We start from the raw sequence: 23,606 nt of genomic DNA, 5'->3' as shown, positions 1-23,606 counted from the left end.
TAAGTTATGATCACTAATCACCTTGATATTTGGCTCTAGTCTTTACATGATTGGTCATTTTTAGAGCTGAAACACTCTAAATTATAAATCTGTTTCAGGCGTTTAAGTGATGTTCTCAAAAGGAAACGACCTCCAAAACGAGGTCCAACCAGAAAAGGCAACAAATCAGATGATGTAATGGAAACTGGTGCTCGTGGTGGACCGGTCCTAAGCGGTAGAACTTCCAGTCGGGGGAAATCTTCAAGTGAGTAGAGTTCTTATGACATCAGTAAAAGGAAATAGTAATGTATTAGAAAGATTACAAATTTGAAACCCAAATGCTTCATCCAAGGCAACTACCTCTGATTAAAGACCAAACCTTTCCACATCACTGGGATCATACATGTAAACACATGCATAAGGTTTAGTTGAGAAACATGTTGAGTTGAGAAGAGTTGTCTTCTTAATGTCATCTAGGAAAACATAAGATAGCAACAGAGAATTCTGTGTCCACATTTGCATTGAAATATCATTTTTATGACCGTAGCATTCTGTGACAAGTGTGACTATAATCGTGAGTGCAAGTAGTCATGATAAGGTGTTGTTGTAGGCAAAGACAGTAAATCTAGTTCTGGTCCAAAGGCAACTTTCTTGACAAGTTTGAATCCAAGGAGTTGGGGTCGTCTTGGTGGTTCCTCCAGTTCTTCTGATAGGCCACCTCTACCAAAGGTTTGTTTAATTTGATCTAAGTCTCATTGGAATGAGATCTTAGTACTCACTGCAGCTCACTACTGCTTCAAGCAGATCTGTGTACATCCCATAATAGGTGACATCAGAACAACCTTTTATCCAAATCAGATCGGGAAAGTGACAGTTGGAATATATTTCCTAATAATGTCTCTCTTCAAAGAGGGTGTCACACCGTACTACAAATGACAGTTATCAATAACATGAAATATGACCGATTTCATCAAACTCATCACCTAACTTCAATGGGATAAACATTGGAAATGGAAGAGACTTTCCATATTTATAGCAAGGCCTGCTATACAATCGCAGCCGTGTAGTCTGAATTGAAAGTCACTAGTTTTACACTAGGTCCATCAAGCTCAAGAAGGCTTCTTTCTGACTGATCAGCTGGTGTTGACTTTTTGTCAGTCATGTTACTGGTCGATCAAAGTTGACAAGAGGTCGTTCTGATGTGACCTGTATTGGGATGTCCTCATGTAATTGAAGGACTCTCCAAATATTGCAGTGGGTGAACCTCATTCCATGTATTTGCTAGCATGGAGATGTTGAGGGAATATTACTAAATGCAGAGGGAAATGATGTTCAAGATCATCTAATATGTTGCTTGTTATACAGGACACATCTGTACAGAAGATATCTTACAACACATCATCAGCAAACAGGGAGAAAGTCAGAGCATGGATCAAAGAGCAGGGTAAGCAAGAATACTGACCAAACTGAAGCTTTTGTCATCACTTCTTTCTACCTCTTCAGGAAACAAGACAGGCGACTTTAACAGATTACATCTTCATTGTTGTTTGTTATAACCTGTATCAGGTGAAGGGGCAAGAAGTAAATCTGAAATGCTGCAAACAATAAAGCAGCTTCAAGTCTTTAAATGGCAAATTTCACCTGATGACGGAATATGAATATACTCCAAAACTTGGTGTTCCTTAAATAAGGGAGTTAACATCCATAAATTGTCCTCTTTAACAAAGTTGTTATCCATAGAAGTTCAGTGTCTTCATGCTCTTCCAAGTTCTAAATGCTTATGAATGAGTTGACTTTTTGTCAGAGGGCGTTAATAAGTAATGAATGTTTTAAGATAAAACATGGGGTTTTTATGTGTGTTTTCAGCTACCAAATTCCTAGAGAAATATTTCTCAACTGAAGCTCCTGGTGGGAGTCACCCAGCCCTCAATGTTCTCAACAGGTTGTGCACAGCCACTGAACAACTCTCTCTAGATGTGAGTCAAGTATTGTTATCACTGACCGCTGTCTAACAGCAGCACAATAGTACAATCACAAGGAATTCATCTCGATCTTTGTTACTCTATCTGTATGTTATCACTGTTTGAAGCAGAAGCGCCAGCGCAGGTTTAAGGCAGTGAGCAGCCTCGTGGATGAAGCTTCCAGTTATTAAACTCAAAGAACGAACTCAATTCCTCTCATTAGTACAATATGAGTAGCCTATTTCTGTGATATTGCTAATATATTGTTAAAGGCAGTGTAAAACCTTACTCAGTCAGGTCAGAAGACACCATCTGTTCAAGGAAATTTGTAGGTGATCATGTGATTGACAATTGTTTCCCCCAGTTCTTGGAAAGGCGAAGTTGTAATTTCCTCTATCTTATGTATTTTGTATAGAATGTATCTTGATTGACTTCAAGATTGTTTGTTTGTTTGTTTTCAGAATGATGAAAGCCTGTCAGCACTAAAGGAGATTTCCAGTATTATGAAGGAGAGTGATGTCTCACCTTTTGAGATCATCCATAGTGGCCTTGTAAAGAAGCTATTGATGTACCTCACATCCACGTCAGGCTCCGTCCCCCGGGACCTCCGCATCAGGCTGTTTCTTCACGTCTTCCTAGGATGCCCTGTACGTTGGCAGATAGTACAAACTGATTCAGTTTGTCTTGGAAAGGAAAATTTCTATTGTCTGTCATAGGAAATGGGTGTTGAACGCTAATGAAACTTGATCGAAGGATTTAACTGAGTTTCATACACCATTGTTTAGATTTCAGAATATTTCTATTTTCTATTGAGATACATCAGAGATATTGTGACTCTGGACCATGTAAAGATGCATTCAACTCATCCACATCGAAATTAATGTACGGTTATTTTGTGAAGGTTTTATTTTGTTTGTTTTTTACCTATTTATACACTGCTGGACATGTAAACATGGATAAACACAGCCATTAGTCAGTTTATTTGAGACTAGAGTTATCAGTCTTGTCCCAATGTTAACCATTGTACTTAAATTACCACTGGCCTGAAATAAGCTGCATTCCAGTTGGATTTGACCACTCATGTCTGTCTGCCGTCTAACTCCAGAAAGAGTTTCTATGCAGTGCCTCAGCTTAATTTGAATGTTGTGATGTTTGCAGCTCCCCGAGGTGACCTACATCAAGGAGAGAATAGAGGATCAGCAGGGACAGTTGTACCCACTTGTCAGCAAGATGATGGGGTGTCTTCATCAGTTAGAACAGGTAGGGGGGTAGCCTAGTGGTTAAAGCGTTGGCTCGTCATGCCGAAGGCCCGGGTTCGATTCCCCACATGGGCACAATGTGTTAAGCCCATTTCTGGTGTCCCCATTGATATTGCTGGAATATTGCTAAAAATTGCTAAAAACTAAAACTAAACTCAGTCAGTCAGACAACACAAGTGATTCTCATTAACTTGATTTGACCTATTTTAGGACAGTGCTTCAGTAATCGGTCACAACCTGCATGGAATAAAGAAAAGAGTGAGAGTGTGTGTTTGTGTGAGATTATTTTTTCAGTGTTGTCATTTGAGTTGTTATCGAGTGTAAACTTCTTAATTTTGCAAAGGTACACTGTCTTTTCATTATGTTGGCTCCATTGTTTTCTGGTCGGTCAGTTTTATTGATGGCCATAAGGCCACCCATCCACATTCACTCTCATTCACACTCTGAGGCGGTGGGGTAGCCGAGTGGTTAAAGTGTTTGCTCTTCACGCCAAAGACCGGGTTCGATTCTATACATGGCTACAAAGTGTGAAGCCCATTTCTAGTGTCCGCCGCCATGATATTGCTGTAATGCTAAAAGTGGCGTTAAACTAAACTCATTCACTCTCACATTCTCTCTCTCACACTCACTCACTCACATACATACATAGACTCTCACACACTCACTCATTCACTGTATTAGGTGTCAGAAACAGAGCTCTGCATAACACCATCACAACATGGACTGCATATCATGCTATCACCCACTAGCCCAACCTCATCCAATTACAGACATCTATGAGATAGCTGGAATACTTAGTAAATCATTCACATAGTCGGTTGAAATGTTAGACCTTATCCCAATTTGTGGCATCAGTTCCAGGTTAAAGTGCATGATCTACCAGGAGGCAACAGTTCAAGTGGGCGGGGATCAAATGCACTCAAGTTCTTCAGTACACATCAGTTAAAAGTAAGTGCTATGTTTTCATTGTCTGTCACTGGAATATTGTACAAGGTCGATCCACTGTGTTTGCAATTGCAATCCATTTTAGAATATTCTGAAATCAGTTCAGCACAAATGAGCGATATTGTTTGAACGATATCTTGCAAAACTGAACTTCATGTCAGTGTCAGAGGATAAGAATTTAAGAAGGATCTGATTTTGAACAAATGACTTTTCTTCAAATTTGCCTGCCAAATGAAACCCAGTTTTTGATCCAAGATAAATCTCTGAACACTTTATCAGATTGACTTTCGCCAAGGAAAGGGTTTAATATCAACACAAAAGTATAATACACACAGGAGCATGTGTACATCCATTTTACTTGTGTTTATTATATGAAATATATTCTCCTGTATGGTTTCACCTGTTGGAATTCCAGGGACAAATTGGTCCCCAGTGCCCCCTTTTAGTTTGTTTAGAATACTTTAGATGACGATGCATGACAGACTGTTTCTGCATGCTGATGTGAATTATTAGCTTACCCAGCAATTTTGTATAGGTTATTGTGTCGAAGGCTGAGTATCACTGACTGTTGTAAAATTACATTCACTCAATAGCTGATTTGTTTGTTTCAGTGCCAGTTACAAAGACATCCCTCTTGTTCATCTCTGCGGCAATGGAAGGGTGGTCCAGTGAAAATCGATCCTCTAGCTCTTGTGCAGGCAATAGAGAGGTATCTTGTCATGAGAGGCTACGGGAGAACCAAGGTAAGCAATGGAGTATCACACAATGTACTTATATGGCCCATGGTGGGATTATAAGAGAGCATAACAGTAACACAGACCTTTAAGTCTCCAGATATTGTAATTGCATAGATGGATCCTTATGATGTGGATAGGGGCCGTGTGGTAGCCTAGTGGTTAAAGCATTCACTCGTCACGCCGAAGTCCCGAGCTGGGTATATTCCCCACATGGGTATATTGTGTGAAGCACTGGTGTCCCCCGTTATGATATTGCTGGAATATTGCTAAAAGCGGCGTAAAACCATACTCACTCACTCATGATGTGGATAACTGATGTCTGGTCTTGACTTGATTATGTGCCCTCTGACATTTTACAGCTTTTAAACTGATGAGTGGAGTCACAAAGAACAAGCAGAATAATGCAAAACATTATACTGTCATCATTGATCATAACTTTACCTTCTTTAAATGAGATGTAATTTAGTAAGTAGTACCTGAACTGTTGGACTTTATTCAATTTATTGTGTACTTTATTTTAGATTCTGTGCGGATAATAATTAAATGCTTGTTTTCCTTTCCTGGTTGGTTTGTTTCTGGTGTATATCTTAACATGAGTGTTACACTAATTTCAAACTGATGTTATTGTGTATCATCAGGATGGAGAAGAGGAGATAAGTGATGAAGAGAACTCAGATGATGATGTAGAGGACACTATGGTAAGCTCTTCATAAGTGCGTCATTAAGCCGTACTGTCCAGCGTAACCCTATCTGCTGTCTGAGTTGTAAGTCTGTTAGCCCAAACAGGGCTCATAGCATCATGTTTGTGTTGTGTGGTCTGTTCGTGGTAGATCTTAGTAGACCAAACAGATTTGTTCTAGACTCTTGACTGACTAAGGTTGCCCTGACTGTTATAGTTTTGGAGGCCATGAGTTAAATCAAGTTACTTAGTGCATAGCTCAATCCTGACTGTGATTTGTGTAGCATAATTAACAATCCTGACTGTGATTTGTGTAGCATAATTAACAATCCTGACTGTGATTTGTGTAGCATAATTAACAGGGCAAAAGTTCCTTCAAGATTTTCTCTGGTCTTGTAATGAGCAGATGAGAACTGCTTCTAAGCTTGCTTTCAACGACCACAGACATCTGTATGCCTTTTATGACTTACTCTCTCTACATTTAAAGTGTGTAGTAGTGGAAAAGAGCATCCAAGATGCAAATAATGCCACATTTTTTTGTGCAGAATAGCATCCTTTAGGAATCTCAGAAAAGTATGACGATGGTTTGACCCCCAAATTGATTCAAATCCACTAAAGTGCTATATAAGTAAGACATGCATCACTTTGGGTTTTCTGCCCATGTCAAACTGTGTAACTACAAATGTTGTCCCTGCTCTCTAGGCGGCAGTGTTCATCAGTCAGGGTACAGCACGGCACCGACTGGAGTTCCTGATTGGAGACCGTGTCCTGCCCTACAACATGACAGTGTACCAGGCAATCAAACAGTTCAGCCTTAGTGGGGAGGGGAGTGAGACTGACACAGACTCGGAGAACCCTCTCAGCCATGCTGGTATCTGGGTACAGACCCACACAATATGGTTAGTTCTGTATGACTCTGTTGTAACAAAACATTTAGGTGACTCAGACTTCGATGTCACCTCCCACATGGGTACAATGTGTGAAGCCCATTTCTGGTGTCCCCCTCCGTGATGTTGCTGGAATATTGCTAAAAGCGGCGTAAGACCAAACTCAGTGAGTCAGTCAGTCTATGTCACCTACTTTTGTTCCTGTGCAGACTGAAATCTATTTGATTGCTACACCCCCTAGCTATGAGTTTGAATCAGTCCTTGATGATGGTCCTTGATCTGTTAGTACCATGCTCATGGGTTTTGCATAGCATTAATGTCTCTGACTTTGACAGTGTTTGTAGTCTTTTTGGTGAACTTCTTAGGATCTGATGTTAAAAACATAAGGGTTTTGGGTCCCTTTGATTCATATTCTGTGTAGCAAACTTCAAGGACTCAAGGTTAATTTCAATCACTTCTTGTTATTTGGAGCTCTCAGTCACCTGTTGCAAAGATAAGTGAATATTCTGTTCCAAGATTGCTTTAAAAGCAGCTCAAATTTCATGATGTGTTAGTTCTTACATTAGTTTTATCAACCGATTACATGGACAATTTGTGTCCACATGTTTAAAGGTTTATGTAGAGATTGTTGAAGAGAAAAGGCTGTATAGTTTGACATGTAGATGCTCACGTAACAACAAATTAATTAAAAACATTTAAGCCTCTTGCTTTGTATCAAATTAAAAAAGTAAAGCAATTTTTAATTATTTACTACTTTCACAATAAAAGTGTGATTTCTGTGTAATAATTACTGGAATGACATCTTCTTCATCCGTGCACATCAGGTACCGACAGGCTGCTGAACAGGAAGAGGTCACCGCTACTAGTCCAAAGAAAACAAAAGCTGAGTCTAAAGGTGCTAAAGCTGCCCGAAGGAAACACGATGATCTGCATAAAGGTCAGTGTACATCTGGTGTATGTCATCTTTGGGCAGAAATTATTTTAAAAAGCGAGTTGTCACAACAGTAATAATAATATCCATAATGGATTCAATTGCTACAAAGCTAAGGATGCTGGAATATTGCCACAAACTTTGCAGACCTTCTGAATCTAGCATAGCAGAGCAGTCAGACGAAAATATTTCAAATACAAATATCCTAAATATTGTATCATCCTAGAGACTTAATAATCATTGGTTCATATGTTTAAGTTAACCATGAATCCAGCGTCTTATGTGTTCGCACTATAAACAGTGCATTAGAAAGTATGAGAGGTAAAGGATCCTTCAGTTGAATAGCAACAGAAAAATACATAATTACTGAAGCATCAGTTTACAGTGGTTTTCTGAACAGATTGTTGATGCTGCATGTGATAAGGCCTAAAACAATGTTGTGGTTCTGATTACTTGACCAACCCATGAAATCTTGTGCCAACCCTATTTTTTTTAAGCAGTATGAATAAAATAAGTGTCCAGATACCATTGTTTTTTCCTGGCATAGACGAACATTGGTCATTCTGATAGAAAAAGTTGACATGATGGCTGCAAGATTGATTGAATAAACAATTACACATTGAAAAAAAATGTAAAAATAAAAAATCCTACCTACCTACCCTAAATTTTAAAGAGGTGTCGTCGTAACCACAACAATTTTTATCCCCCGCAACGCGTTTTGCGGGGGGTATTAAAATGGACTCCATCCGTGCGTCCGTCCGTCCGTACACATTTGTCTTTTCCGGAGCAGAACTCTAAAACCGTTCACTATTTCTTCACCAAACTTGGCACATAGATAGATCTGGTGGTGTACTGGTGCCTTTTGGTAGTTTTGGAATTCTGAATAAAATATTTTTGGCGTTTCCATGGCAACAAGTTCAACTTTGACTGAAATTGGTGGTAGTGCTCTTTTCCGGAGCAGAACTCTAAAACCGTTCAATAATTCTTCACCAAACTTGGCACATAGATAGATCTGGTGGTGTACTAGTGCCTTTTGGTTCTTTTGGAATTCTGAATAAAATATTTTTGGCGTTTCCATGGCAACAAGTTTCACTTAGCCGAAATTGGTGGTACGTGCAAATTTGTCTTTTCCGGAGCAGAACTCTAAAACCGTTCAATATTTCTTCACCAAACTTGGCACATAGATAGATATGGTGGTGTACTGGTGCCTTTTGGTTGTTTTGGAATTCTGAATAAAATATTTTTGGCATTTCCATGGCAACAAGTTTGACTTAGACTGAAATTGGTGATAGTGCTCCTTTCTGGAGCAGAACTTTCAAAACCTTTCAATACTCTCCTTCCACTTTTCTATATACACACCTAAATATTTGACATAATCCTAACTCGTAGACATAATCATGAAGAGTATTTTGCCATTGCGGGGGATATTGATGACTTTGTCTTCTTGTTTTATTTGGCTTAAAACAGGATGATGTGTTTTTGTTTTCAGATAGCCATTGTTCTGTGATAGTTCCCCTCTTGAATGCCTTCCTCACTGACAAGCTGCCTGCGTTTGTCACAGTCCAGGACCCGTCTCTCGATGTTATTGCTCTGTTGCGGGTGTTGCATTCTCTCAACAGGCTCTGGGCAACTCTCTTTGAAGTAAGCTCAATGCATGTATTATTGAAGACTGTTAGCGGTGACCCAGGCATGACATATCATTTGATGGACATGGTGTTGTGAGTTTGAGTTTGTAACAGAATGAGTTTGTTTTCTCACCTTTATCAGAATACTTCAGGAACAAGTTTGTCTTTCTGCCACACAGTTTGGTCTACCTGTAAATAGATAGCACAAATTGCATTTTTAGACATGCTGTCTCAACATTTATGAGTCATGTTGTGGGCAAAAGTGTCCTAGTTGCTATCGCTGCATGTTTTGTTGTGAGGAGTCTTCGAAATGAATAACAGTGGTTTGAACCCCAGACTTGCATCATTTCAGGCATTCTTCCTACCGTACATCAAACTGAAATAATGTTTGAAATGGTATTAAGCCAGATTCACCTACTGAAAACTGTAAACAGTAAGGACCAAGAAGTACAATCAATTCCCAGAACCTTTGAGATTACCAATTCATGTTCAGTGTTCCCCCGACAGTTGTTCAGCAGTTTGTGGTCTGTTCCAGGTGTCCTTCTTCCCATCCCCGGTGCTACCAGCATCAGACTTCACCAGCAATAAACTGACAGCGAAGGCCAACCGCCAGCTCCAGGATCCTCTCATTATTATGACAGGCAACCTCCCCAACTGGCTGGGGGAAATAGGCACTGCAGCGTAAGTTGCATCTCTCTCATTATTATGACAGGCAACCTCCCCAACTGGCTGGGGGAAATAGGCACTGCAGCGTAAGTTGCATCTCTCTTTCATTATCAGGGGGCGGTGAGGTAGCCTAGTGGTTAAGCGTTCCCTCGTCACGCTGAAGGCCCGGGTTCAATTCCTCACATGGCTACAATGTGTGAAGCCCATTTCTGGTGTCCCCCGGTGTATATTGCTGGAATGTTGCTATAAGCAGCATAAAACCAAACTCACTCACTCTCTCATTATCAACAAACAACCATCTCAGTTTCACGTTAATCTGTATGTTTCCTGCAAGGTAAGAATGATGTTCTTATGCTATATACTTCAGGTTATTTGCTACCTATTCTGTCAGTGTGAATGTGTGAGTGAATGCAATGTGCTTGTCTAATGACTTCAAAAAAAACCTAAAAAACAGAAGCCTGTTGCTTCAATCTCTTTTCACTTCAGTGGGGTTTTTGCTTCCCTGGGCTGCAGCCCCAATATTGTAACAGGGGTTTCTGAAATAAAAAGATGATTTAAAAAAGAATGATGTTCTTTATGGGGTTTTTAAGCATTACATATTTTAAAACAACTTTAGGTCCTTTCTTTTTCTTTTGTAGGCCATTTTTGTTCCCCTTTGATACACGACAACTGCTGTTCTTCGCTACATCATTTGACCGAGATCGGGCCATGATGCGTCTACAGCAGGACAACTCTGGTGACAGTATACAGAATGACAGTGAGAGAGTGGCACCACGCCTGGATCGCAGGAGAGTAAGTGTTTGCCCAAAATAGCTTTGAAAATTCTTAAAAGTTCTAGAGGTACATGTAATAACCTTTATGCCTTGGTTTATTGGACCAAACCTTGATTGTTGTATATCAGGCTGTGTAGCTATTATATTGTAGTATAAACAAGGTAAACAGGTTTGCTAGTTCTGTTATTTAATAAACAATTACTGAATGTTTTCTGTTTTTTAGTGCACTTATGTTTAAAAACTGATAATAATGGTAAACTGTTATAGTTACATAAAAAGTATGGGTACATATGTGTTTTGCACTTTAAAGTGTATGCTGTTTTTGTCATGTAATGAACCGCCTCCATCGTGTAGTGGTTAGAGCGTCCGCCCGGAGAGAGGAAGGTCGCGGGTTCGATCCCTGACCGTGTCCTACTAAAAGACGTTAAAATATGGTACTTGGGTACAACACGGACTGGTCGGCTTGGAGTCAGTATAATGTGTCTTTGGAGGGTATTCATGCTTCACTGCGGCATGGTATCTCAGTGAGGTAGCACTATAAAACCAGCTTCAGTCTGGGCTAGTACAAGCAGCCGCACATACACATACACATACACACGCATTGTACGTCGTCATATGAGCGAAATATTCTCAAGCACGACGATAAACCCAAATTCACCTCACCTCACCTATGTCATGTAATGATGTATATTTGCAGAGAATGGTTAGTCGTGTTGACTTGCTCAAACAGGCTGAAAAAGTCATGGAGGAACTAGGAAACTCCAAAGCTCTATTGGAAATACATTATGAGAATGAGGTAAGAAGTAATAGATTCTTGAATGACTTGGTGTACAAAAAAGGGGTCCAGAGACCTCAGAAATACATTTCAAGGGTACACACAAGTACAAGGCATCTAATGGTCCTAGGAAGCAAGTGTAGTGCACCATACCTTACTTCTTATTATCCGACCCGTGAAGATCCGGGTAGAATAGGTCTTCAGCAACCCATGTGCTTGCCATAAAAAGGCGACTATCTTGTCGTAAGAGGCGACTAACGGGATCGGGTGGTCAGTTTCACTGACTTGGTTGACACATGTCATCGGTTCCCAATTGCGCAGATCGATGCTCATGCTGTTGATCACTGGATTGTCTGGTCCAGACTCGATTATTTACAGACCGCCGCCATATAGCTGGAATATTGCTGAGTGCGGCTTAAAACTAAACTCACTCACTCACTCTTATTATCCCCCACCACAAAGTGTTATGATTTGTTGCAGATGTATGTGTTACTTGACTTAGTGCATGTTTGTTAGTAACCATGATAGATAGGAAAACCAAATGTGGTATGTGTTTACAGGACATGAATTTCGTGGTGGAGTTAAAACACATTAACTAAACAGGAACAGAACACTGTGGCAGGGGATATTGATGACACCATGTCTTCTTGAGTATTAAGTTTCAGGCATGGATGTCTTTTGTTTATTTTCTGACACATGCCAATCCAATTCCAGTGTCTTCACTAGCAGTTCTTGACATATTAGTGTCAGTTTAGCATGTTTTATAATCAAGGATGCTCATCAGTATTCTTGTCATTCTGAAGCTTTGTAAGTAGTTCTGGCTATCTACATGACTTGAATATCAATACCTGTCATTCGTCTTAGGAATTGTCCAGTTTTCCAATGCTCCGCTCCTCTTGTTCTCAGGTGGGTACAGGCCTGGGCCCTACATTAGAATTCTATGCTCTGGTGTCCCGGGACTTCCAAAGGACCGACCTAGACATGTGGAGGGGGGGAAGCTGTAAAGGCGGCGAACCCGTCAGGTAAGACCTTTCTATATAGTTTCTGGGTGGCCCTGTTCTTCAGGTATCCCAATTAACTGTGCAGAGTTAGGCATGCCAGAAAATTAAGATATTAGCTTTGAATCACAGCTGCCCTAATATTATTTATAGGTTTGTTATTGCCATACCTGTTATGAGTTCAGCCATGTTGGAAAATAGCTAGGGCCTGCATTGCTGGGGGCTCTCACACTAAGCTGACATGCTGTGATGTGTAACCAGCGTGGTGTTGAAAGGGGTGTTAAACCAAATCCACCTACTCATACTCCCTACATATTTACACTTATCCTATCTCACGCAGTACACTTTCTTAGTTCTTTCGGATATGGAGTGGAAACAACCTGGAACAAAGTTTTAAAAATGTTCTCCTAAAACAATTTACACTTAACATTTTCAATTTTAATTTTCATATAAAGCATTCAGCTTCTTATATGTAGAGAAACAAATAAAGGAACACAGGAAAATTCAAATATTCCTTTATCATTTTCCAGTTTTCATCACCACAGCACTATTTAAAATTGGTTATGAAAACTAGAAAATATTAAGGAACATGTATGTCTTTACCATTGTAACCGTTTGTTAACAACACAATTCCAGACCCAGAAAACAAGATATCCTACATGCACTCACCTTGTGGCTTGTTCCCGGCCCCTCTGGCCAGAAACACCAAAGCTGCATCTGTCAACAAAGTCAAATCAAAGTACAAGTTCCTAGGGAAATTCCTGGCCAAAGCTCTCATGGATTCAAGAATGGTAAGAGGAAACAATTTGTACCTTACAAAACTGATTGGTTATTTGTACTTTCTAATTTCTCATTGATTAAAGAAAACATGAGTTTGTCATGTTCTGACTTTACTTATTACAGAACATCTTAGCCAAGTGGCATGAATCCTTGCTGTTGTTTTCAGCTAATTGTTTGTTTGACCCAGATGTGATAATTAAGCAATATTCCCGTAAACTACACTACATAATGTCATAGTGCTAAGCAAGGCAGCATCCTTTTCAGTATTGACCGAAAGTTAATTGTTGTTTGTCATAAGACGCATGGTTATAATGCAACTTCAAATAAACAAACAAACAAGTAAACAATCCCAGTACAACATAAATAATCACAAGTTTACATTCCTTCCTGACTTGGTTTCTTACATGTATCAACTTGCTTGTATTTCCAGGTTGATCTTCCACTGAGTCCAGTATTCTACAAGTGGTTGTTGGGGCAGGAACACAGCGTGACATCAGCTGACCTGCAACACATAGACCCAGTTGTTGCTAAATCTTTCCGCCAACTTGAAGATATTGTGCACCAGAAGAAGAGAATTTTAAGTGACAAGTCACATGTGAGTGCATAGGCGGATCCAGAGGGGGATGCAGGGGTGCGCACACATGCACACCCACCCCACCACCCCCCCTTTTGTCCTGAAAGTTTGTTAAATGACCATTGATACTCGAGTAAAAATGAAGTGTGCATCCCTCCTTTTCTCAATAGTGTGCACCCCCCTTTCTAAAAAAGCTGTATCCGCCCCTGGAGTGTCATGTCATTATGGGAACATGGAGACTTCCACTGTAGAGCATCCCTCATTATCCAGTATATTACCATCTCCATGTCTTCGATAAATACTCTGGACCCACTCACCACCACAGCTTGGTTTATTAGGGCAGAACCACCATCATAATTCCAGTCTCTTACTAAGCGCAGATCTTCTGTTGCCTGATGGTTTAGTTATCTGTGCAACTATCCACCCAGCTGGCTTACATGTCTGTCACTATCACCAATCAGTGCTAATCAACCACCTTGCTGTCCTTTTGTTTATTACCAATCAATGCTTATTGTGTTTCAGCACAATTTATTTAGTTACAGGATATGAGCAACACATAGCTATGCTTCCTGAGTGACTTTGTGTTTGTACAAGACATTGGACATAGTGTCTGTCTGGAAAGCAGAAGGTTGGGTATTCGATAGCCATCCATGTCATACCAATAAGTTGTACAAAAACAAGGACTGGTTAGTTTAGAGTCAGTATGATTTGTATGAGTGCTGGGACATGTCCTCTCTGAAGGCTAACACCTTGATTTTGTGCATGCAGACCGAAGAGTCTCGTCAACTAGCCCTGGACAGTCTGACCCTGGATGGGTGTAGTATAGAGGACCTGGACCTCACCTTCACACTACCAGGCTACACAAACATTGAGCTGAAAAAGGGGGGCAAGGATGTGCCAGTCACACTCGACAATCTTGAGGACTACTTACAGGTTTGTTCTTAGCCTCGTTATTATCTCCCACCACAAAGTGGGTGGGGATATAGGTTTCAGCTCCATCCATCCGAGATTATGGGACAGATTTTCTCAGAAACCGTTATAGATAGGGAAACCAAATGTTGTATGTGTTTTCAGAGCCTTGATGGAGTTCGAATCGGAAACCGTGTTATGATTCTTTACAGAGTTATGGCACTTGACTTTGTGCACAGCAGGTGTAAGTTGGTGTTAAAGTACTGTCGGAAATAGAAAAAAACTGTATTTAGGCTGTCACTCTGTATCCCTAAAATTTACACAATTGCAAATAGCATATGTCAAAATTACCCACATCAGTGGGATGCGTAATAGGATATCCAGAAAAGCATGTTTACTCGTAAAATCGGGCAAAACTTAGAAAAAATATGAACAGCTGCTGAAAACAATAGATCAGACTATAGATGGCAATTAGGTCGCTCAGCCAGGTATGATGACGGACCGTCGACTCACCTGGCATGAAATGCATGTGCTGCCTACAGGCACAAGGGGTCATCTCAAAGATATTTTATGCTTTTTTATGTGGGTTGAATATGTTTCGTCTATTGATTATCATCTTACGTGTCTTTTTATGTTGTGATAAGATACCCATAGAAAAGTTTATATCAGCCATCGTATGAAATGTCTCAAAATATGTAGGTGGCATGACTACCAGAAGATCGACAGGATTGGATATTATTTGTAAATTGTTATGACATGCCGGGTTTTTCCCAGTTTAATTCGCCTGAAGGATTATTTTATCTTAGCTGATATCTCTATTCCCCCAGCCCGACCTCAACCACCGTCTGCAACACACGCCCTGGTTTTGCTTTTGAGACGACCCCTTCCACCTGTTTCTTATTATAGTGATAGTGAGACTCCATGGCAGCTACATCCTTAATAGTTTCAGTGTTAAAGTTATTAGTTTTTATGTCAGCTATCGTTTATAATGAAGCTAAGTTTAATTACCTTATGGGCATTTAAAAAGTGTCCTTTGTAATACAATATCATCGCACACTAATTTGCATAAAGCCATGGTCTGTTCCAAATAAGTCGACATGGACTTAGAAAAGAACACATTGCTCATTTCTGCACTAATCTCTCCTCAGTAAAGTCCCTTTTCTACGTTTCCTATCTCCCTACCACTGAGACTGTAGTTAGGCCGAACTTAGTTTAACAGATATTTCACACTGTCATGTATTAACTCCATAAATTGCAGATATAAATGTGAAAAACAGTTTTTTCTATTTCCGACAGTACTTTAATCCCAATTCGATGTTAAACCCAATTTCACCTCACCTCACCCCACCTCACCTCACCTCTGGTTCAGTTTCAAACTTTTTACAAGGCCTTCCAAGAGTCTGTGGGTGGTTATCAGATACGGCTGTGTGTATATCGTCCATGATGGTATTAGATGGTCATGGTAGTATAGTTTGTTTTGTCAGACCGACTCTCCTGGACCTACTGGACACCATCTGCGCTGAAATGTTGGTAACTGAGGCATAAAATAACATTTACCCTACTCTTGAATTTGCTGGTAACTCAACAACCACTGCACGACCTACGGATCATGCATATCTATCACTGGATTGCCTGGTCCAGACTCAATCCTTCACAGGCCTTTATCATGAAACTGTAATATTGCTATGACAAACATATATCTTGACCAGATTATTTGGCAGTGTATGGGAACAAGATATAGCTCCAGCCTCATTTAGAATTTTCTGACCCAGCCCCCACCCATGTTGTGATCCTTGTTCCAGCTGGAGCAGTTGTTCTGTGGTAGCGGGAGTGAGCTGTGGGACATGAAGATGCTGATGGAATGCTGCCGCCCTGACCACGGCTATACACATGACAGTCGGGCAGTCAAGTTCCTCTTCCAGGTGCTCAGTGCTTACACCCCCGAGCAGAGAGACTTCCTTCAGTTTGTTACAGGCTCACCGAAACTACCTGTAGGAGGTTAGTAGCATAAGACGCTCTCCTTGTAAAGGATAACCAGGGAACAGTCTAGGTGCCACAATTTACAGAGCAGAGTTGCATCCTTTAACAATACCAGGACCTGACGATCATGAGTTCAAATTCCGATAATTGCTTGCACAGATTATTTTTGGTTTATCAGCTCTATTTGTGTGTTATTGGGTTTAACAGTTTAATATTTTCAATCTACATCACGTTTGGTTTTCACCCCATTAAGCTGAAATGCTGTCTTACAACTGATTAAAGTGGAGTACTATCCAACTCCATCACTGACTAGTACAATGTTACAGCTGATCAACACAACAGACTCATTTGATCATAAGTGTTGTCAGCAGGACCATACACAGTCCTGTCTGTGATCGAGAGTAAGCTTTAGATGTTAATAATATTCCCAATAATGCAATGTTAGGTTTACCAAAATTCTTCCTTGATAATTTTTAAGAGAGGATCGATAATAATGATCCCACATGACTCCAACTAGCTTTTGAATCATGGAAGTGGTATTTGCAGATGAATTTCAGGAAGGTCATTTTGTCTCCTGAAAAGTTTGCCAAAAACGCATCACTGGATGGCTTGGTGTTTGAATCCAGATTCTCACTGTGCTCTGGCACTATCATATCAGTTCTCAAGGGTTAAGCCAATGTCGTCCACACAGGACATGACTACAGTTAGGATTTACCCACAGACTTGACTCAAACATAACTCACTTGAAAAATATTGTTTAAGTCAGAGGAAACACTTTCCTCTGTTTGAGCCCTTGGGCTCATGCTGTTCCCTCCCCCTCTGGTTGTACAATTTCAGCCAAAACCTTGAAGGTGTATTCCCTCCTGTACCTCACACCCTGGTTTTTGGCGCAAAGAGAATTTTGCCTGAATGTCTTTTTCGAAAATATCAATATAAATCTAATAAAGTTTTTAACTGTGTTTTGGGTTGTTTTTTTTCGTTTATCATCCAAAATCATTCTTTTAACTTTTTTATATAAGAAACCAGTGTCTTGAGTGAAGAACAAGTAAAGTTGTGCTGCCTCAGTGGCAGAGATATTAGTGAAGTCATTTGTTTATGATGTCATAGTATCTGATGATGTCACAATGATGAGTAAAAAATGACTGTTGTATGTGAAGCAGTTTCATTTCAGCATTATCTCAGAAGAGAAAATGCTTGATCTCACCAAAGCAATACCTCATGTGGAAACCATTTGTTATAATAGGATTATTTCTTTTCTTGAAATATTGGTAGCTGGAGCACAAGTGAAGCATCACAACACAGTATGACTCAAACCATATAATATGTTGCAGGATTCCGAAGTCTTTCCCCACCTCTGACCATAGTGAGAAAATCCTTCGAGTCCAATGAATGCCCGGACAATTTCCTACCATCTGTGATGACATGTGTCAACTACCTGAAGCTCCCGGACTACTCCACAGTGGAGAACATGCGAGACAGGTTGAGTGTTGCTGCCAGAGAAGGACAGCTCTCCTTCCATTTATCATGAGCTGTCAGGAGCCACTTCAATACTTTGTGGGCATTTTCCTAGGACAAAGCATTGTGTCAAATCAAACAGGCGGATTATGATGAAACAAAATAATATTTGTGACTGGAATGTATTTTGTTTATGGACTTGTATGGTGGAGTGTTAAACAGATTGAGGTCACAGTGTGTGATGTAGGATGTTCCTACGGAAACCTTCCCTTTAGTTGCCAAAGGGAAAAATTAAGTGGTGATACAAGGGATCACATGTGAAAATATTTGCATACTGACAAAATCTGTGAATTTCTTCAGACCAGTGGTCAGGGATACAATTCAAAGTCAGACAAGTCATGTCCAAAAGTGTGTTTTCAAGATATGCCTTCTTGACTGAAGGAGAGAAGCTGGCACTTAACAGCAAGGATGCATCTAATGGGAGTTCAAGGCTACGATATGGTGATACAACAGAGTCTAAATAATGTAAAGCTACTGTTTGATAGCTTGAGCTGTGTACATGATTTGCAGTGACAAGCCAATACTACTGTGTACCTGTACTGTTGAAGTATCTGTACACTCTAATGCAAGGTGTTTGTGTATGTGAGCATTGTCATGCAAGCATCCTCTATGTAGTGCACACCGTGGACAGGCTCACCTTGAACATTTGGCATTTAATTTGTATCTCATTTCTTGTTTTATACAGACAACTATTCCTTATTTCTGATTGTGTTGTTGTTATGTGTTTGATATGTAGAGCAGGATCTGCTCGGTGTACATAAATATACATGTGATATAATCGTAAGAGCTCCATATGACTGTAACAGTCCTAGAGGGTCCACATGGACAATGGTACACCCATCTTGCATATGAGCTCTACTGGACAATATTATAATGATGTTCATCATGCATAAATGCTTCAACTGCAACCTGCCTGAGTGGCTGTCATCATCAGAGCATCTTAAATCAAGGGGTGTGGAGTGTCTGCTCTTTCAGCAAGCAATAGCAGTCTGGTGTAGCTTTTTGAAAATCATGGGTTGGTTTATAAAGACATGTAATAGAAACAACTGGCTGCCTGTTTTATTTCTTTATCCACAGGGGCGGTGGGGTAGCCTAGTGGCTAAAGCATTTGCTTGTCAAGCCAAAGACCCGGGTTTGATTCCCCACATTGGTACAATGTGTGAAGCCCATTTCCTGTGTCCCCTGCCGTGATATTGCTGGAATATTGCTAAAAGTGGCATAAACTAAACTCACTCACTGTTTATCAACATGTATGCAAAGGCTACAATGCCCTGTCCTGCTTCCTGTCAACTATGTCACTTTGCTGGATTAGCAGAATTTTGCATTAAATTTACCTGGAGTATAACGAAATTGTCTTGAAAATTAATATTTGAATTGTGAGTCGATTCCCAAAAGAGTACAATATGTGGAGTCTATCATTGGTGTCTTGTCTTAATATTATGAACTCTTTGATTTTCTTACATCAATTAACTCCTGTCAAATTAGCTGTCCATAGTCCGCAATGGTTGTTTTAGTTTGATGCTTCAGATCTGAAAGAAAGTACAGTTAAAGAAAAGAAGTAACTACATTGAGGACAGACAGACAGTTCTAAGTGAATAAACCATCAATGAAAATTATAGTTTGATTTCTTGCCAAAGTGAAGCGTTTCCAATTTCCACACCCCTGACCTGTTTTGTGCTGGTTCAACAAATAGTGGGGAACTACATCATGCTAGAAATGTATTTATGTACGTTTTTGTATGTAAAGAAACCTCCATTAGTGCCACTCAGATGAATGTAAGTCTCATTTGTTCCTCTTTATGCTTCTCTGAAATTGTTAGTTTCGCTGTCTGATCAGAAGATCTGTATGAAAGGGATATGATTTTGCATTACCACAATTTGCAAAATTTCTTTCATAACATATGCTGAATGATAAGCAAAGTATATTGAACTGCATTTACTAAAGCAAATGAAGTGTTGCATCTCAAAAAAGCCTGAATATATTAGTAAACCAATATCATTAAAAGCATGTTGAGTGTTTGTAAACATTCACTTTAATCATCAAGCTTTCATCTTGAATACTTGTTTACAAACAGGCATATTATCCATTGATGTAACCCTAATTCGGTGAAGAGAAATGTGTATGCTGTCCGTATATGATTATGTTGATGTTATGTCTCCTTATCTTTGCAATATGCCATAGTCATCACTACAATCACTAATTGATCTGAGACTGTATCTTTTCTTATTATTCTTATGTTAAACCAAAGACTTGCTGCATCTGCTTAGTGATGGCAACAAGACAATGCTCATTGGTTATGATGAAGCCTTGGATCTCCTCCCACTGAGATGTGCTGGCAATGCCAAGAAGTGTATATTTCTTGACATCAGACTCCCTTTTGACAAAGCTGTATCAGGGCTAAAGCAGTCACTAACTCTTTGTGAAGCACAAAATTACGAGACCTGCTTTATTGAACAGAGCCAGGTTATGATGGCAATATGTAAAAGATGGCGTGAGCTGTATTTAATCTAAATTTTGTGTTTAAATTAGATTTCATGACTGAGGGGTTATGTTTCTCTTTATTTGATTTATGTTAATTGATTGTATGACGTCATTGTTAGAAATTAAGGGAGACCCAGGAGTCTTGAGATTGGCTGCTCTGGAAAATATAATTTAAGGGACTTCTGAATCTGAAGGGACCCTTTGAGGATTTTCATGCTTATTTTCCCAAACTGATTGTGTATTGGTCATTCATGTATTTGTAAAACATGCTGAAGACGGTCCTACAAATCCACTGTACTTCAAATGTTTCATTTGCTATTCTTTGTGAAAGTGTTATAGTTATACACAGCAGAATCTTAGCATGGTTTATATACATAAGTAACTGACAAGGGAACAGATACAGTCTGTACTTAACATAGCCTTGCTGTGAAGTGATGGCTTCTTTACTATCCTGAAACATTTGTCTTACAAAAGAGTGGCTGTCTGAAGTCTTATTGGAACTATGTATCTGAAAGTCGCTGTCCACATGTTTGAATAATGCCATGGATTTTGTTTAACTAAGATCATAGTGTTAAAGGCTAGACTGTTTTGCTGGATTTAAAGGACATACCTCAATAATTGAAACTTAGCACTTCTTCAGAATTTGGAGATTTATGTATACAAGTACCTAAAGTATCATTGGCCATGACTTATTCCAAACTGTTGCAGCTCCTTAACTTCCACCTCACACTACACAGAAATGATGCAACTATTAAGTAGCAATCATTTTGAAATTATGCTTTTGATTTTTAAACAAATGATTTCACATATGCTGACTCAAAATGATGTTTTGCATATGGGCAAAAAGAACAAGTATTCACATTGATCCTTCCCAATGACTCGAGTGTCTCTGTATATACAATTTGAAACTCAAGGGCAAGGGAACGTAACCTCATTACAGTTACTTCTTCCTTGAGCATCCTATGGCCAACTGTTTCTCTACATATACGTAGAGAAACAAATAAAGGAACACAGGAAAATTCAATCGTTCCTTTATTATTTTCCAGTTTTCATCACCACAGCGCTATTCAAAGCTGGTGATGAAAACTGGAAAATATTAAATGAACACTTGAATGTTCCTGTGTTCCTTTATTTGTTTCTGTACATATATATTATCTGAATCAGCAGATTAAGTGAAGTGTCTATATACGTTATGCTATCATCTTGGCTGAAGCACAGTGGAGCATCGTTAATGGAAAGTTTTGAATTAGACCCAAATCAAGTATGAGACATATTTACTTCAAATTATTTGACGGTTCCTACAACAGCAGTGTCCATATTAACAAGGTCCCACTGTGGTTTAGTTCAGTTTGTTAGAGTGTTCATCATGGAAATAAATTCTTACTGTGGTATATAGAAACATGTCAGTTGTTAGTTAGCCCAATTCCTTGACCAAGTCATTCAAGTGTACTTGACATGTGAAGATGAAGTATAGTTATTGTTAATGGAGGTATTCTAATGGAATAGCTTGGGCTGAAAAGTGACCAGTAACTCCTGAATCAGCTGGACCATATGGAGAGAATGTATTTAGGTAATTAAATGTTAGCTGATGTCACACAGGCAGAGATACAACAAAGCAAAAGGTTCAATCTCCTAAATTCAAGCACACCCTGAAACTCATTTTATCTCAGAAGCAGTGAGATATTTTCTTGCTACAAAGCACTTAATGATAAGGATTACTTGAATGCTGATGGTACTGGTCTCACCTGTGTGTCCTTATCAAGGAATGCAAGAGTCTGTTTTATTGACTGGTGAATAAGACTGAACTAGCCAGTTGATAGCAAAGTGTCAGCATGGGTAGGTTCTTTTGGTGTGTTTGTACAGAATGGTCAAGGAATGTGGGTGTAGGTAGCTTATGTTGACACTGCAAAGACCTGTATCAGTTGTAGGTCACCATAGGTGTACACTGTGTTCATGTTACTTGTCTCTTCAACACAGGATATCGAGAAAGTCTGAGTGAAAATTTGAGTGTTCTATTCTTTGATATTTGCCAAATTATGATTTATATGAAAGGCTAAAGAGAATAAATGATATTTATTATATTACAGTACCTGTTTCTGTGTTAATTTTGTTTGCCAGTGACAAATTGATTTTCTTTCAAGCCATGAAAGAACTTTCAGGGCAGATTCTGGCAGTTTGATGTATACCCGCAACTTATCAAGTACTTGCTTATTGTACCAAATTTGGCACCTGTCAAGATCAGGGTTAGAATTGGTCTTCAGCAACCCATGCTTGTCCTAGGAGGTGTGATGATCAGGCTTGCTGACTTGGATGAAATATGTCATCTTATCTGCATTGAGTAGATCGATGTTCATGCTGTTATCGCTGGATTGTCTGGTCCAGATTTAATTATTTACAGGCCGCCACCTATTTAGCTGGAATGTTGCTGAGTGAAGCATTAAACAACAAACCAACCAACCGTCCCTAATTTGGTATCGGTCATCAGACTGCCAGTTGCCAGATGCTCGCCATTGATCGTAGCAGGTGCATATCTAAAATCAACGAAAAGTCCAAATGATCATGGAAACAAACATAATTATAATATGAATGTATTTTTATGTATTTATATTTTCCATTTGCATATATGATATGAATATAAATGGCTTTATGAGAGTTACAGTTCGTAGGCATTGATACTTCTTTCCATGTGTATAGATATTGAACAACATTAGAAACGCACCACACTAAAATGCACCCACGATGCTCAGATATCATGGGTACATTTCAGTCTGACAGGGATATTTCGTATTATATGGGTGGTGCGTTTCTAGTTTTGTTCAGTATATTATTCAGTTGCTCATAATTTCACTTCTTATCACAGTGCTAAGATGTCAGACTTTCTGGTTTAATGGTGACTGGAAACAATGCAGGCCCGTGGATGTTTATAACTTAAGCGAAACTCACATGAACTGAAGTTGGTATCACATGATTCTATGAGGAATTAGAACTCTAGAACTGTGGATTGTGGCGCAACTTAGGTACAGAAGTCGATACAACGCTTAAGTCTACTGAGCCATCCATGGTTCGATGGTGTATCAATAGTAAAGTTATCATCATTACTTCATTTTATTGTAGGGCGGTGGGGTAGCCTAGTGGTTAACGCGTTCGCTCAT

At 39.5% G+C, this 23,606-nt stretch overlaps 1 protein-coding gene across 1 annotated transcript in view; it reads left to right on the top strand.

Moving 5' to 3' along the window:
* The window catches only part of LOC124273285 (E3 ubiquitin-protein ligase TRIP12-like), a 75,491-nt gene extending 52,951 nt beyond the window's left edge, over window positions 1–22,540 (top strand). The window contains 22 exon segments of the mRNA XM_046708523.1: window positions 99–244; window positions 590–708; window positions 1,345–1,423; window positions 1,846–1,955; window positions 2,402–2,587; window positions 3,099–3,200; window positions 4,055–4,147; window positions 4,756–4,887; window positions 5,520–5,579; window positions 6,263–6,459; window positions 7,272–7,384; window positions 8,868–9,019; window positions 9,539–9,684; window positions 10,308–10,461; window positions 11,140–11,238; window positions 12,124–12,239; window positions 12,852–12,878; window positions 12,880–13,006; window positions 13,426–13,590; window positions 14,338–14,502; window positions 16,281–16,476; window positions 17,790–22,540. Of these exon segments, the coding sequence (XP_046564479.1) occupies window positions 99–244; window positions 590–708; window positions 1,345–1,423; window positions 1,846–1,955; window positions 2,402–2,587; window positions 3,099–3,200; window positions 4,055–4,147; window positions 4,756–4,887; window positions 5,520–5,579; window positions 6,263–6,459; window positions 7,272–7,384; window positions 8,868–9,019; window positions 9,539–9,684; window positions 10,308–10,461; window positions 11,140–11,238; window positions 12,124–12,239; window positions 12,852–12,878; window positions 12,880–13,006; window positions 13,426–13,590; window positions 14,338–14,502; window positions 16,281–16,476; window positions 17,790–17,986 (2,881 nt within the window). The 3' untranslated portion in view covers window positions 17,987–22,540.
* Window positions 22,541–23,606: the final 1,066 nt, after the last annotated feature.

Source organism: Haliotis rubra, unplaced genomic scaffold, assembly GCF_003918875.1.
Source record: "Haliotis rubra isolate DU_JTF1 unplaced genomic scaffold, ASM391887v1 Scf179, whole genome shotgun sequence".
In the NCBI taxonomy this organism is placed as follows: domain Eukaryota; kingdom Metazoa; phylum Mollusca; class Gastropoda; order Lepetellida; family Haliotidae; genus Haliotis; species Haliotis rubra.
The sequence above is the reverse complement of the archived record's forward strand: the minus strand, read 5'-3'. Positions and strand labels throughout refer to the sequence as shown.